We start from the raw sequence: 13,915 nt of genomic DNA, 5'->3' as shown, positions 1-13,915 counted from the left end.
GGTTCCACTTTGAGCCACAAGGGCTTGGCAACTCTAGCTCTGTCCCTGTCTGTTCCAGGCACAAAGAAAACCCTTCTAGGGCCCTGCTTCCTATCCTGGGAAATATAGTTACTACCAGTGAGAATCTTCATGTTTGACACAGAGTGTCTGAAATTCACACAAAAGTTAAAGACATTGATATAAAAGCTGACGAGGTACTCCTTTGAGTATCTAAAGTTTTGCTAGTCTAACATTGAATCTTACATAACAAGTTCAGGTAATTCTAGAGTACAATCTGTTGATTATGTTTAATCAATGTATATATTTTAAAACTCTGAACAATTATTTTTTTCCTTTTTGTTTGATGTCCTTTCCTTGAGTCATATCAACAACTATTTTCTTTTACTTTTTTTTTTTTTGAGACAGGGTCTCATTTTGTCACCCAGGCTGGAGTTCAGTGGCGCAATCTTGGCTCACTGCATCCTCGACCTCCCCAGATAAAGTGATTTGCCCACCTCAGTCTCCAAAATAGCTGGGACCACAGGTGCATGCCACCACACCTGGCTACTTTTCCAATTTTTCATAGAGATGGGGTTTCACCATATTGCCCAGGTTGGTCTCGAACTCCTGAGCTCAAGCAATTTGCCTGCCTTGGTCTCCCACAGTGTTGGGATTACAGGCATGTGCCATTGTGCCTGGCCAATAACTCTTTTCTTAGTAAGTTCTTGAACTAACTGCATTGAGGTAGAGGAAAAGAGTTGCTTGGTTTCTGCATGGTCTTTCCAACAAGTTTATCACTCATTATTTACTCTGTACCTGCCAGGAGCCAGCCCCCATACAGGGGAACAGGGAGATAAGGACAAGGTTCCTATCCTCAAGGAGCTGGTCCTCTTTTGTAAGGTAAGACAGAAAGATGATAAATGATCATAATTCAATGTGTGCACAGACAGGTAAGCTCCTGGCTTGGGAAAGCTTTCTTAATAGGGGTGAGTTGGAAGACCACTCTTGGGAGAGAACACAGCATATAGAGAAACCTGAAGGGAAAATACAAGTGGTTAAGTGGTGACAACATGGAGAAAGAGACAGGGCATGGTTCTTGAGTCAGCTAGATCTGGATTCAGATCCTAGCAGTGGTACCTCTTAGTTTCTCCTCATGGATAAAAAGAATGAGGATGCTTATAGGATTAGAGAAAATGTATGTAGAGCACTCAAGTGGTGGATTTTCAATAGACAGGGGCCATCATCAACATTATGCTGTTTCCTTTCACGTTAGCAAGGAGCAACACTGGGAGGCTGGGGTGTAGGGCATGAGTACTGGGGACTAGCAGAAGATTGGTCTGGAGAAGTGAGCAAAGGCCAGTGATGCCATATTAAGGATTTTGGACTTTTTGTAGATACCACCACCGAGACAAGAAATAGAGAATGAAGTTGGTTTTGGGCATGAGTTTGAGCAGCTTGTAGAAGGTAGCTAAAGAAATCAAACAGGCAGCTAGAACAAGGCCTTGGAGCCTAAGAAATTATTTTCTGCTCCTTCGTTAGGACACGGTGAATAAAACCAAACTTTAGAAAATGTTTTGGTAAGGGGGAGGTGCAGCGCTTTGTTCACCTCTCTTCCCTTTCTAATTGTAGCTGCAGGAGAAGCTACGGACCTGGTGTGAACAAAGAAGTCTCTTGCTGTAAAAGGGGCCCCAAGGCCAGCTTTGAACTTGAAAGGCCCAGGAAAAACGGCCTGAAGTTCACACAAGCATAGCTGTGCTACAGAACGGGGGGATGCTTAAGACGAGAGCATATTTCTCAGGAATTCCATTTCCATATCCAGGCCAGTGCATTGGACACCTGAGTCTTTTGCACAGCAGCACCTTCTACTTCAGCAGCAACTGGAGCCAGGCTTAACTCTCCTATTTCCTGATCCATGAGCTCAAAATGCTCTCCTCATTTGGCATTTGCACAGCTTATAGCACAGAGAAGGCAACTATTGCTTGGAGCTGGGTTTCATTTATCATTTCTCCTCACCTTCCTCCAGGCTCCCAAAAGGTACCTTTAGCCATCACCTGAACCCTGCTGAGAGAATGATTAAGGCTGCAGTTGAGGTTTCATTGTCATGTTTGGACTAATTCAAAAGCCATGATACAACTGAGAAGGCAGACTTCCATTAAGAAATTCTAATTCTGGCTGGGCGCAGCAGCTCAGGCCTGTAATCTCAGCACTTTGGGAGGTCGAGGTGGGAGGATCACTTGAGCCCAGGAATTTGAGACCAGCCTGGGCAACACAGTGGGACCTTGTCGCTACAAAAACAAAAAAAAAACCAAAAAACAAAAAACTAGCCGGGCATGGTGGCATGGGCTTGTAGCCTCAGCTACTCCGGAGACTGAGGTGGGAGGACAGCTTGAGGCTGCAGTGAGCCATGATTGCCCTCCAGTCCGGGTGACAAAGCAAGACTGTCTTCAAAAAAAAAAATTCTTATTTCACATGAACTCCCAGACTGAACATAATATGAAGATCTCTGAGCTCACAGGCTGTTTCCTCTAATCTATTCTGGCCATGACCAGGGGACAGAAATAAATAGACTTTAGACAAAGAATATAGGCATTGAAAAGTGGGGTCCCTAGTCCCTGGAAAAGCCAACTTCATGTCCTCTAGGTGATACTTCTCTGCTCATCTGCCATATGGTTCGGAGGAAAGTCTGCACTAAGGACCTATAGCTGTTCCCTGCCCTGCTCTGGAGATAGCTTTACTCTTCTCTCTTGCTGTGCCCATTCCTCTGAGCCTTAACCCTTCTGGATGGAAGGCCAGATGACTACATATCCCCAAGATCCCTCCTGGGTACATGTGCCCACATTTTAGCGGGGAATCCCAGGAGGCCCTAGCCTACCCCTGGGAAAAGTCTCTGTCTCTGTCTCTTCTTGGTCATCAGCAGATTCCTACTGACTGGTGATGGCACCCAATATCACAACAGTGCTCCCCATGAAGGGCACATGGTCTCAGTTTTCAGGTCGGGGGATTCCCTTGCTAGAGAGAGTATCCTGACAAAAGAAGAGGTGAGCGGGTGGCTGAGAAGATACCTGTAGTCAAGAAGACGTTCCATGAGGCGGGTGACTGAGGTCACAAAGGAAATGCCGGTCTCACGCCATGTTTCTTGTTCAACCTTCTCCAACAGGCTATTGGTGGAGGGGTGGAGAAAGCAAACACAATTCATGAGCCTTCCCCTGGGCACAAGAGTGAAGTCCAAGAGCCCATGGAGGCTGTGATGGATCTGAAGACAGCAGACTTACCACACTGCAGTCTTACCTGGGGTAGGGCCCAAACAGCTGGGTTCTACTCCATGCAGCAGAAAGCAAAGACAAGGAGGTTACTGAACTGGCAGCAACAAATGAAAACACGTCTTCTATTTCCATGTACAAGTTCCTAAGGATGCCACTGAGGAGGAGGGGAAGGAGGGGCTCGGCTCCAGTCACCTTAGGCATACACTGTAACTACCTTCTGTTCTGAAGGAGTAGTTGAACAAGAGCCCACTGAGGGATAAGCCTGGCTTTGCCAATGGCTGACTGTCTTTATCACTGCCCAGAGTCATCCTCAGCAAACATACAAACCAAGCTCTTTTTTTCAAAATTTTAATTTTTCTTTTTTAAGATGGGGTCTTGCTATGTTGCCCAGTCTGGTCTTGAACTCCTAGCCTCAAGTGATTCTCCTGCCTCAGCCTCCCAAAGTGTTTGGATTATGGGCATGAGCCACCATACCCAGCCTAAACCCATCATCTTCATGGAAACTAAGGGAAAGATTCTCATTAGTCTTGGGGCCCCAAAATAAGGGAAAGTGAGCAAGTCCAGGAGCTATACTTGGCCATCCTACTGTTGCAGGTAATGCTCCCAAGCAAAATGTGCCAGAGCCAGGAGCTAAATGCCCAGGTTCTTTTCTTACTTGACAACCTCATGCTCCTGGTACCTCAGGGCAGCCCCTGGCTTCTCCAAAAGCCTGGCTTCTGAGATCCTCTGCCATCCCACAGGTCTTTCCTAAGGGACAATGACTTGAACTCTTTCGGCTTGCTCCAGTGATGAGCCATCCTTCACTCCATACAATTTTATTCCTGATTCCTTTCCACACTATTCCTTGCTCTCTAAGGTCATGAGAGTCACCTGGGGTGGCACACCCAGCTAGGGGTCTAGCACTGGGTACTCAAACCCACACCCTGACTGCTGTTAATGCTGCTGCTACAATGATGACTGTCTCCTTGCACAGAGCATACTGCCTAGGCCAGGCTTCTGGGAAAGTGAGGGTTCTCCAGGTAACTCCTGTTGTTAGAGAAGGTTAAGAACACTGAATCTGACTTCTGCGGCTTTATCCATTGAGAAATGTACCAGCATTTTTCAACTGTGTTCTGCAGAGGTCTCTGTCCTAGAGGACAGGTGGAAATGTTCTGTGAGCACACAAGCATGGGAAATTGGGAAATGCTGATCGCTATACCCTCCTGTTGGAGATTTTTCATATCCTTTTTTTTTTTTTTTTTTGAGATGGGGTCTTGCTGTGTTGCTCAGGATAATCTCGAACTCCCGGGCTCAAGCAATCCTGCCACCTTAGCCTCCCAAGTAGCTGGGATTACAGGTAAGTACCACTGCACCCAGCTCATATCCTTTTGCACAACAAAGTCTTTGAGAAGTCCTAATAAAGAGGCTTGTTCAATTTTGCTTAGTTGAATCTTTTCTAAACTAATTCACCCATGATTTACATTTTTTTTTTTAGCTTCCAAAAACACAAATTTGAAAATGCTGCTCCATGTTATGAGTGGTTCTCAGTTCTTAGACTGTTTTAAAAGAGCTTATAAACATGATTTGGTCAGGTAACTAGTAATTGCAGATTATTTTTGTACTTTTTCCTTTGTAGCAGTCATTTGTTAGCGGCCAAGGAACACTGCCTTGTTTCCACAATTAGACAAATCTTCGGCTAAAAAAGAAATACTAAAGGATGGATTCATTTTCACAAATTATAATTATTTAAATTTAAAATAAATTTACATTTTACCTCATGACTCCTCAAGAAACAAAGTGGGCATGGTATAGCGGAAAGACTCCTCCATCTGGAAATTAGAAGATCTGGGCCCTCCTTCCAGAGCTGTCTGTTACTGATGACACAACTGAGGGCATGCTGGCACTTCCCTGAGCCCAGTTCTTTATTTCTCAAGTGGGAGGGAAGATAATTTCTACTCTGCACACCTTGCAGGTATGTTGTGAGGATCAAATAAGGTAAGAAATGCCAACACATATTGCACACTGGAAAGTTCTAAGCAAATGGATAGTATTCCTGAAAAAATACGCTAGAGGTTTGTTTTCAAAATGGAACTAAAACAAAGAACATCTCAAAGTTGGACATAAGTACAACAGGGAGGGTATTCTAGAGCTGTAAATATCTTAAGATTTCATTTTTTAGGAAGATAAGATAGCAACATCACTATCTACTTGGGAGGGCCATAGTTCCCCTGGGTCTCTCTTCAGGTCTCTTTGCCTCCATCAACTTAAGCCAGAAACCATGGAATGGAGGACCCAGAAGAACCCTGACATCATTCAGTACAACCATCTCATTCCACAAACATGAAAACTGGCCTGGAAAGAGTGTTGCAGCTTGTTCAAGAGCTCACTGCAATGTTTTTCAAGCTGACTGTACTAACTTACCAAGCAGGGTAATCAGGAACCTGTCTCTCAAAGGAGGATTTATCCCCCACCTTGAAATGCCAGCATTGAGCCCAGAACTGAGTCTCCATGAACTGTCTGCCCCCCATCCAGATGCAGTGCATGTTATGAAGACAAACAATGATCCTTTTCCTTTCAGCAAATCTAGGAGCTCAGAGGTTACCTGTTTTCTATCTTTTCAGTCAACTATGGGAATCCCTGAAAGAGCCTGGTTTCTTGGTGACAGAAGTTGAGCATTGCTACCATCAGGAACAACCCAGGTCTCTCTTGATAACCAAACTCTAAAGCCTGCCAGTGCAGTTGCAAACTCTACTTTTCATTGGCCCACTTCATCCCATCCCCCATTGTGATGTGCCTGGGGCTGGAGCAGCTTACAGTAGGCTGAAGAGCTCCCTGTAGCTCTCGTCACCTTTCCCTTCTGATACCATGCTGTCCAGCTTGTCAATCAACTCGGCCTCCACCTAGAAGGAAGCAGAAACTTCATAAACCTGAGATGACCTCAGAAGAAGAATGGGAAATCCAGTTCCTGTGGTGGGTGAGGATGGCGGTAAACTACTTCCTGATTCTGTCCTTGTTCCACAGAAATCCCAGGGAAGATAGTATCTTACCTATAGCACCAAGAAATCACTCTGCCTCCCCAAATCAAGAAGGCCTCCCACCCTAGTGGTCTGAAAAGGAGGTAGGACTTAAAAGTCTCAGGTACTCTTTCCCATCTAAGGGCAAAGGCAAGGATTCCCTACCGAGAATAGTATTTTGGATTCAAAAGAGGGCTTTTTCAGATTTTTCCCCCCTTTAAAAACATTAATTCAAAATAATTTGTAGGCATAAAATACATTTGGTTAGAACTTTACCCTCTAGTCAGCCAGTCAAAAAAGATGCTTTCTGGGGAGCTTGTCCTCACTCTAATGGCTGGCATTAAATGGAGCTGAATGAGATTTGAGTATTTCCTCCTGAGATTTTCCTTCAGGGTAACAGGCTCCACTGTTTGTACCCACAGAACCTAGAGCCCTTGAGGCTGCTGTTCCTATCACTGGACCATCACTGGGCCCCTGCATTTGTTATTGGATACCTAAATCATAAGAAGCAAGACTATATTTGTTCCTACCCTGTGGATTTGCAAGGGCATTCAGCAGTACTCACTTTTCTTTTTTTTAATTTAATTTAATTTTAAGTTCAGGGGATACCTGTGCTTGACTGTTTGATTGTTGATTGATACCTGTGCCAGGTTTGTTATGTGGGTAAACATGTGCCACAGTGGTTTGCTGCACCTATCAACCCATCACCTAGGTATTAAGCCTCAGATGCATTGGCTATTTATCCTAATCTCAGCCACTTTTCTAATAGGTCTCACTGGATTTACTCTGAGGTGAGAAACTCGTTGTAAGTGATATGATATAAAATTGTTTTAACCTTTTATTAACCTTTATTTATTTATTTTGAGATGGAGTCTCACTATGTCACCCAGGCTGGAGTGCACAGGTGTGATCTCAGCTCACTGCAACCTCCACCTCCCAGGTTCAAGCGATTCTCCTGCCTCAGCCTCCTGAGTAGCTGGAATTACGAGCATGCGTCACCATGCTGGCTAATTTTTGTATTTTTAGTAGAGATGGGGTTTCACCATGTTGCCCAGGCTGGTATTGAATTCCTGACCTCAGATGATCCACCTGCCTCAGGCTCCCAAACTGCAGTCAAGCCACCGCGCTCGACCCCTTTATTAACCTTTAAACTATAGTACTGTGACATTATTTATTTAGTATTTAATATAAACAAAAAAGTCACAGCATGGCTGCATGAAATAATGTGCTATAAACAGAAGCCTTTGTCACTCTACAGAGAACAAAGAATCCTAAGGCTAAGAAATAATAAAAGAGTAACTGAATTAGTAAATTCAATGAAGGCAATTAGGGCCTCTGAAGTCCGATGACCGGAAAATGAGGCCTTTTTTTTAAATAGTGGTCTGCTACATGGCCAGGGCAGGGATGAGTGAGTTGCTTGAATACACATTTGAGAAGAAGCAGAAAGTCTGAGACCCGGAGTCCTTAGGGATTGAAGCCCTCTCACTCTCTCTGTGTGGAGAAAAGGCATAAGCAGGGACTTGCCTGGGGTTATGTTACGTCAGGTAGAGCTGCATCTAGAAGCCAAAGTGGATTAGTCCCAGTTCAGAGCTTTTCTTGCTCACTGGGTCAACCTGCTGGCTAAAAGGCCCCCAAGAGAAGGGCCTGATTATAACAAGGGATCTCTCTTCACACATGGTGGTATAGGTAGATTGTGCCTTCAGAACACAGCAAAAAGGTGGGGAGGGGACCTGGAGCAGCAGAGTGTACAACAGTGTAAACAGGGTACAACAGTCCACTGGAATCTAAATGGTTCTCAAAATGGGTCTCTGGGCCAGCAGCAGCAGTTTCACCTGAGATCTTGTTAGAAATTAAAATTCTCAGGCCTCATCTAGTTTGTCGGATCAGAAACTCAGGGTGGGAGTGCACAAGCTGTGCTTTAATGAGTCTTCCACGTGCTTCTGAAACCTATTCAAGTGTTTTGAACTTTGTATTAGGCAAAGAAGCTGGTGATGGGGCTGGGTGTGGTGGCTCACGCCTATAACCCAGCACTTTGGAAGGCTGAGGTGGGCAGATCAACTGAGGTCAGGAGTTTGAGACCAGCCTTACCAGCATGGTGAAACTCCATCTCTACTAAAAATATAAAAAAATTAGCCAGGTGTGGTGGCACCTTGCCTATAGTCCCAGCTACTCGGGAGGCTGAGGCAGGTGAATCACTTGAACCCAGGAGGTGGAGGTTGCAGTGAGCCAATATCATGCCACTGTATTCCAGTCTGGGCAACAGAGTGAGATTCCATCTCAAAAAAAAAAAAAAAAAAAAAAAAAAAAGCTGGTGATGGAAGGATATGGGAGACATGACTTAATCACCCCTACAGAGCTCATAAAGGAGCAAGTTATTAGGAGAAATCTAGAAATCTGAAACATGGGACACTGAATATCAACACATGCAAAATCAACATCTCTAAGTCAAACAATAAGTTCTTCAAACATATTAGGTCATAATTAGTGACACTGACCATCAAGTTTGTAGTTACTTTTATTCCATAGAAACAATATTCCTGAAGTGACATCTTCATTCAACAAATATTTGTCCTGTGACATAATGATATGCACAGTTCTAACATTTACCTCTCTAAGCCCAATTTTCTACGTTTGTGAAATAGGAATGGTGGTAACATTCCTCTTTGGTGTCACTGTGCCCTGGATCTTGGGAAGTACTTAATAAATGCTAGTTTTGATTTTCATCTCTATGAGCCTACCATGTCCCAGGCACCATGGTGGGTTCTGAGATATAAAAATGCACAAGAAATAATCCTGGTCCCTAAAAGCCCATCATCTGGCAGAGGTGGCAGGTAGGACAGCTGACACAGCTCAGCATGGTAATTGCTTAGATGGAACATACACAGAAAAGGTAGTCTGGATTTCAAAGAATTGTGCTATAAAAACTTAAGAAAGGTTTTTGACTCTTTGATCTAGTGATTATAGGTTGAGAAATTTACCTAAGAAAATAAGAATAAATGTTTTTGGCAATATTAACAACAAAAATTTGGAATGAACCTAAATTGCTAAAATTAGGGGCTGAGAGAGGTGGGTCATGACTGTAATCCCAGCGCTTTGGGAGATGGAGGTGGGTGGATCACATGAGGTCAGGAGTTTGAGACCAGCCTGACCAACACGGTGAAACCCCATCTCTGCTAAAAATACAAAAAAAATTAGCTGGGCATAATGGCGCACACCTGTAATCCCAGCTACTTGGGAGGCTGAGGCAGGAGAATCGCTTGAACCTGGGAAGAGGAGGTTGCAGTGAGCCAAGATCATGCCATTGCACTCCAGCCTGTGCAACAAGAGGGAAACTCCATCTCAAAAAAAAAAAAAAGTCTGCAATCCCAGCACTTTGGGAGGCCCAGGTGGGCAGATCATGAGGTCAGGAGCTTGAGACCAGCCTGGTCAACATGGTGAAACCCAGTTTCTACTAAAACTATAAAAATTAGCCGAGAGTGGTGGCATGCACCTATAATCCCAGCTACTCAGGAGGCTGAGGCAGGAGAATCACGTGAACCCGGGAGGCAGAGGTTGCAGTGAGCTGAGATCATGCCGCTGCACTCCAGCCTGAGCAACAGAGCAAGACTCAGTCTCAAAATAAATAAATAAATTAATTAAAAAAATTAAATTAGGAGCTTAACAAAATACCTTATGATTCAGCCATACAATGGAATACCATATAGCCTCTAAACTGATGGGGTAGTATAGGGGAGCATTAATTCACATGAAGAGGTAGTCATGACTAGTTGCTACCAAAAAAGGGAGATTACAAACCAATATATACAACACTTTCATTTTTTTGGTCATTTTTTTTTAATACTTTAGGTTCTGGGGTACATGGGCAGAACGGGCAGTTTTGTTACATAGGTATACACATGCCATGGTGGTTTGCTGCACCCATCAACCTGTCATCTACATTAGGTATTTCTTCTAATGCTATCCCTCCCCCAGCCCCCCAGCCCCTGACAGGCCCTGGTATGTGATGTTCCCCTCCCCGTGTCCATGTATTCTCATTGTTCAGCTCCCACTTATGAGTGAGAACATGCGGTGTTTGGTTTTCCGTTCTTTTATTAGTTTGCTGAGAATGATGGTTTCTGGCTTCATACATCTCCCTGCAAAGGACATGAACTCATCATTTTTTATGGCTGCATAGTATTCCATTGTGTATATGTGCCAGATTTTCTTTATCCAGCCTATCATTGATGGGCATTTGGGTTGGTTCCAAGTCTTTGCTATTGTGAATAGTGCCACAATAAACATATGTGTGCATGTGTACAGTAGAATGATTTAGAATCCTTTGGGTATATAGCCAGTAATGTGATTACTGGGTCAAACGGTATTTCTGGTTCTAGATCCTTGAGGAACTGCCATACTATCTTCCACAATGGTTGAACTAATTTACACTCCCACCAACAGTGTAAAAGCGTTCCTATTTCTCCACATCCTCTCTTAGCACCTGTTGTTTCCTGACTTTTTAATGACTGCCATTCTAACTGGTGTGAGATGGTATCTCATTGTGGTTTTGATTTGCATTTCTCTAATGACCAGTGATGATAAGCTTTTTTACATATGTTTGTTGGTCGCATAAATATCTTCTTTTGAGAAGTGTCTGTTCATCTTCTTCACCCACTTTTTAATGGGTTTTTTTTTTCTTGTAAACTTGTTTAAGTTCTTTGTAGATTTTGGATGTTAGCCCTTGTCAGATGGATAGATTGCAAAAATTTTCTCCCTTTCTGTAGGCTGGCTGTTCACTCTGATGATACTTTCTTTTGCTGTGCAGAAGCTCTTTAGTTTAATTAGATCCCATTTGTCAATTCTGGCTTTTGTTGCCATTGCTTTTGGTGTTTTAGTCATGAAGTCTTTGCCCATGCCTATGTCCTGAATGGTACTGCCTAGGTTTTCTTCTAGGGTTTTAAAGGTTTTAGGTCTTACATTTAAAGTCTTTAATTCATCTTGAGTTAATATTTGTATAAGGTGTAAGGAAAGGGTCCAGTTTCAGCTTTCTGCATATGGCTAGCCAGTTTTCCCAACACCATTTATTAAATAGGGAATCCTTTCCCCATTGCTTCTTTTTGTCAGGTTTGTCAAAGATCAGATGGTTGTAGATGCATGTTGTTATTTCTGAGGCCTCTGTTCTGTTCCATTGGTCTGTATATCTGTTTTGGTACCAGTACCATGCTGTTTTGGTTGCTGTAGCATTGTAGTATAGTTTGAAGTCAGGTAGCATGATGCCTCCAGTTTTTCTTTTTGCCTAAGATTATCTTGGCTATGCAGACTCTTTTGGTTCCACATGAAATTTAAAGTAGTTTTTTCTAATTTTGTGAAGAAAGTCAATGGTAGCCTGATGGGGATAGCATAGAATCTATAAATTAGTTTGGGCAGTATGGCCACTTCATGATATTGACTCTTCCTATCCATGAGCATGGAATGTTTTTCCATTTGTTTGTATCCTCTCTTATTTCCTTGAGCAGTGGTTTGTAGGTCTCCTTGAAGGGGTCCTTTGCATCCCTTGTAATTTGTATTCCTAGGTATTTTATTCTCTTTGTAGCAATTGCGAATGGGAGTTCACTCACGTTTTGGCTGTTTGTCTCTTATTGGTGTATAGGAATGCTTGTGAATTTTGCACATTGATTTTGTATTGTGGGACTCTGCTAAAGTTGCTTATCAGCTTAAGGAGATTTTGGGCTGAGACTATGGGGTTTTCTAAATATACAATCATGTCATCCACCAACAGAAACAATTTGACTTCCTCTATTCCTATCTGAATACCCTTCATTTCTTTATCTTGCTTGATCACCCTGGCCAGAACTTCCAATACTATACTGAATAGGAGTGGTGAGAGAGGGCATCCTTGTCTTATGCTGGTTTTCAAAGGGAATGCTTCCAGTTTTTGCCCATTCAGTTATGATACTGGCTGTGGGTTTGTCATAAATAGCTCTTATTATTCTATTTTGTTGATCTTTTCATAAACCAGCTCCTGGATTCACCGATTTCTTGAAGAGTTTTTGTGTGTCTCTATCTCCTTCAGTTCTGCTCTGATCTCAGTTATTTCTTGTCTTCTGTTAGATTTTGAATTTGTTTGCTCTTGCTTCTCTAGTTCTTTTAATTGTGATGTTAGAGTGTCAATTTTAGATCTTTCCTGCTTTATCTTGTGGGCATTTAGTGCTATAAATTTCCCTCTACACACAGCTTTAAATGTGTCCCAGAGATTCTGGTACCTTGTGTCTTTGTTCTCATTGGTTTCAAAGAACATCTTTATTTCTGCCTTCATTTCGTTATTAACCTAGTAGTCATTCAGGAGCAGGTTGTTCAGTTTCCATGTAGTTGTGCAGTTTTGAGTGAGTTTCTTAATCTGTGGTCTGAGAGAGTGTTATGATTTCCATTCTCTTGCATTTGCCAAGGCGTGTTTTACTTTCAATTATGTGGTCAATTTTAGAATATGTGCAATGTGGTGTTGAGAAGAATGTATATTCTGTTGATTTGGGGTGGAGAGTTCTGTAGATGTCTATTAGGTCCACTTGGTCCTGAGCTGAGTTCAAGTCCTGAATATCCTTGTTAATTTTCTGTCTCATTGATCTGTCTAATATAGACAGTGGGGTGTTAAAGACTCCCACTATTATTGTGTGGGAGTCTAAGTTTCTTTGTAGTTTTCTAAGAACTTGCTTTATGAATCTGGGTGCTCCTGTATTGGGTGCATATATATTTAAGATAGTTAGTGCTTCTTATTGCATTGATCGCTTTACCATTATGTAATGCCGTTCTTTGTCTCTTTTGATCTCTGTTGGTTTAAAGTCTGTTTTATCAGAGATTAGGATTGCAATCCCTGCTTTTTTTTTTTGCTTTCCATTTGCTTGGTAAATCTTCCTCCATGCCTTTATTTTGAGCCCATGTGTGTCTCTGCATGGGAGATGGGTCTCCTGAATACAGCACACTGATGGGTCTTGACTCTTTATCCAATTTGCCAGTCTGTTGTCTTTTAATTGGGGCATTTAGTCTATTTACATTTAGGGTTAATATTGTCATGTGTGAATTTGATCCTGTTATTATGATGCTAGCTAGGTATTAGCTAGAAACTAGCTAGCTAGTTTCTTCATAGTGTTGACGGTCTTTACAATTTGGTATGTTTTTGCAGTGGCTGGTACCAGGTTATTCCTTTCCATGTTTAGTACTTCCTTCAGGAACTCTTGTAAGGCAGGCCTGGTGGTGACAAAATCTCTCCACATGTGCTTGTCTGTAAAGGATTTTATTTCTCCTTTGCTTATGAAGCTTAGTTTGACTGGATATGAAATTCTTGAAAATTCTTTTCTTTAAGAATGTTGGCTGGGCGTGGTGGCTCACGCCTGTAATCCCAGCACTTTGGGCGGCTGAGGTGGGCAGATCATGAGGTCAGGAGATTGAGACCATCCTGGCTAACATGGTGAAACACCGTCTCTACTAAAAATACAAAAAAATTAGCTGAGTGTAGTGGCGGGCACTTGTAGTCCCAGCTACTCGGGAGGCAGAGGCAGGAGAATGGCATGAACCCAGGAGGCGGAATTTGTAGTGAGCCAAGATCGCACCACTGTACTCTAGCCTGGGCGACCAAGTGAGACTCAGTCTCAAAAAAAAAAAAAGTTGAATATTGGCCCCCACTCTCTTCTGTCTTGTAGGGTTTCTGCA

The 13,915-nt window shown here is 42.8% G+C and overlaps 1 protein-coding gene across 13 annotated transcripts in view; it reads right to left on the bottom strand.

The window, feature by feature from the left end:
* The window catches only part of LOC105480503 (dedicator of cytokinesis 3), a 647,888-nt gene that overhangs the window by 48,098 nt on the left and 585,875 nt on the right, over nt 1–13,915 (bottom strand). For 12 of the 13 annotated variants that reach the window (XM_071091780.1, XM_071091778.1, XM_071091779.1 and 9 more), the window contains 3 exons: nt 6,036–6,121; nt 3,268–3,294; nt 3,042–3,137 (listed from right to left, as the gene is read on the bottom strand). In XM_071091780.1, coding sequence (XP_070947881.1) covers nt 3,042–3,137; nt 3,268–3,294; nt 6,036–6,121 — 209 coding nt within the window. The remainder of the gene's footprint in view (nt 1–3,041; nt 3,138–3,267; nt 3,295–6,035; nt 6,122–13,915) is intronic. The other variant, XM_071091776.1, reaches the window with a different exon arrangement.

This window comes from Macaca nemestrina, chromosome 2 (assembly GCF_043159975.1).
Source record: "Macaca nemestrina isolate mMacNem1 chromosome 2, mMacNem.hap1, whole genome shotgun sequence".
Classification (NCBI taxonomy): domain Eukaryota; kingdom Metazoa; phylum Chordata; class Mammalia; order Primates; family Cercopithecidae; genus Macaca; species Macaca nemestrina.
This window is presented reverse-complemented; position numbering and strand designations above follow the sequence as displayed.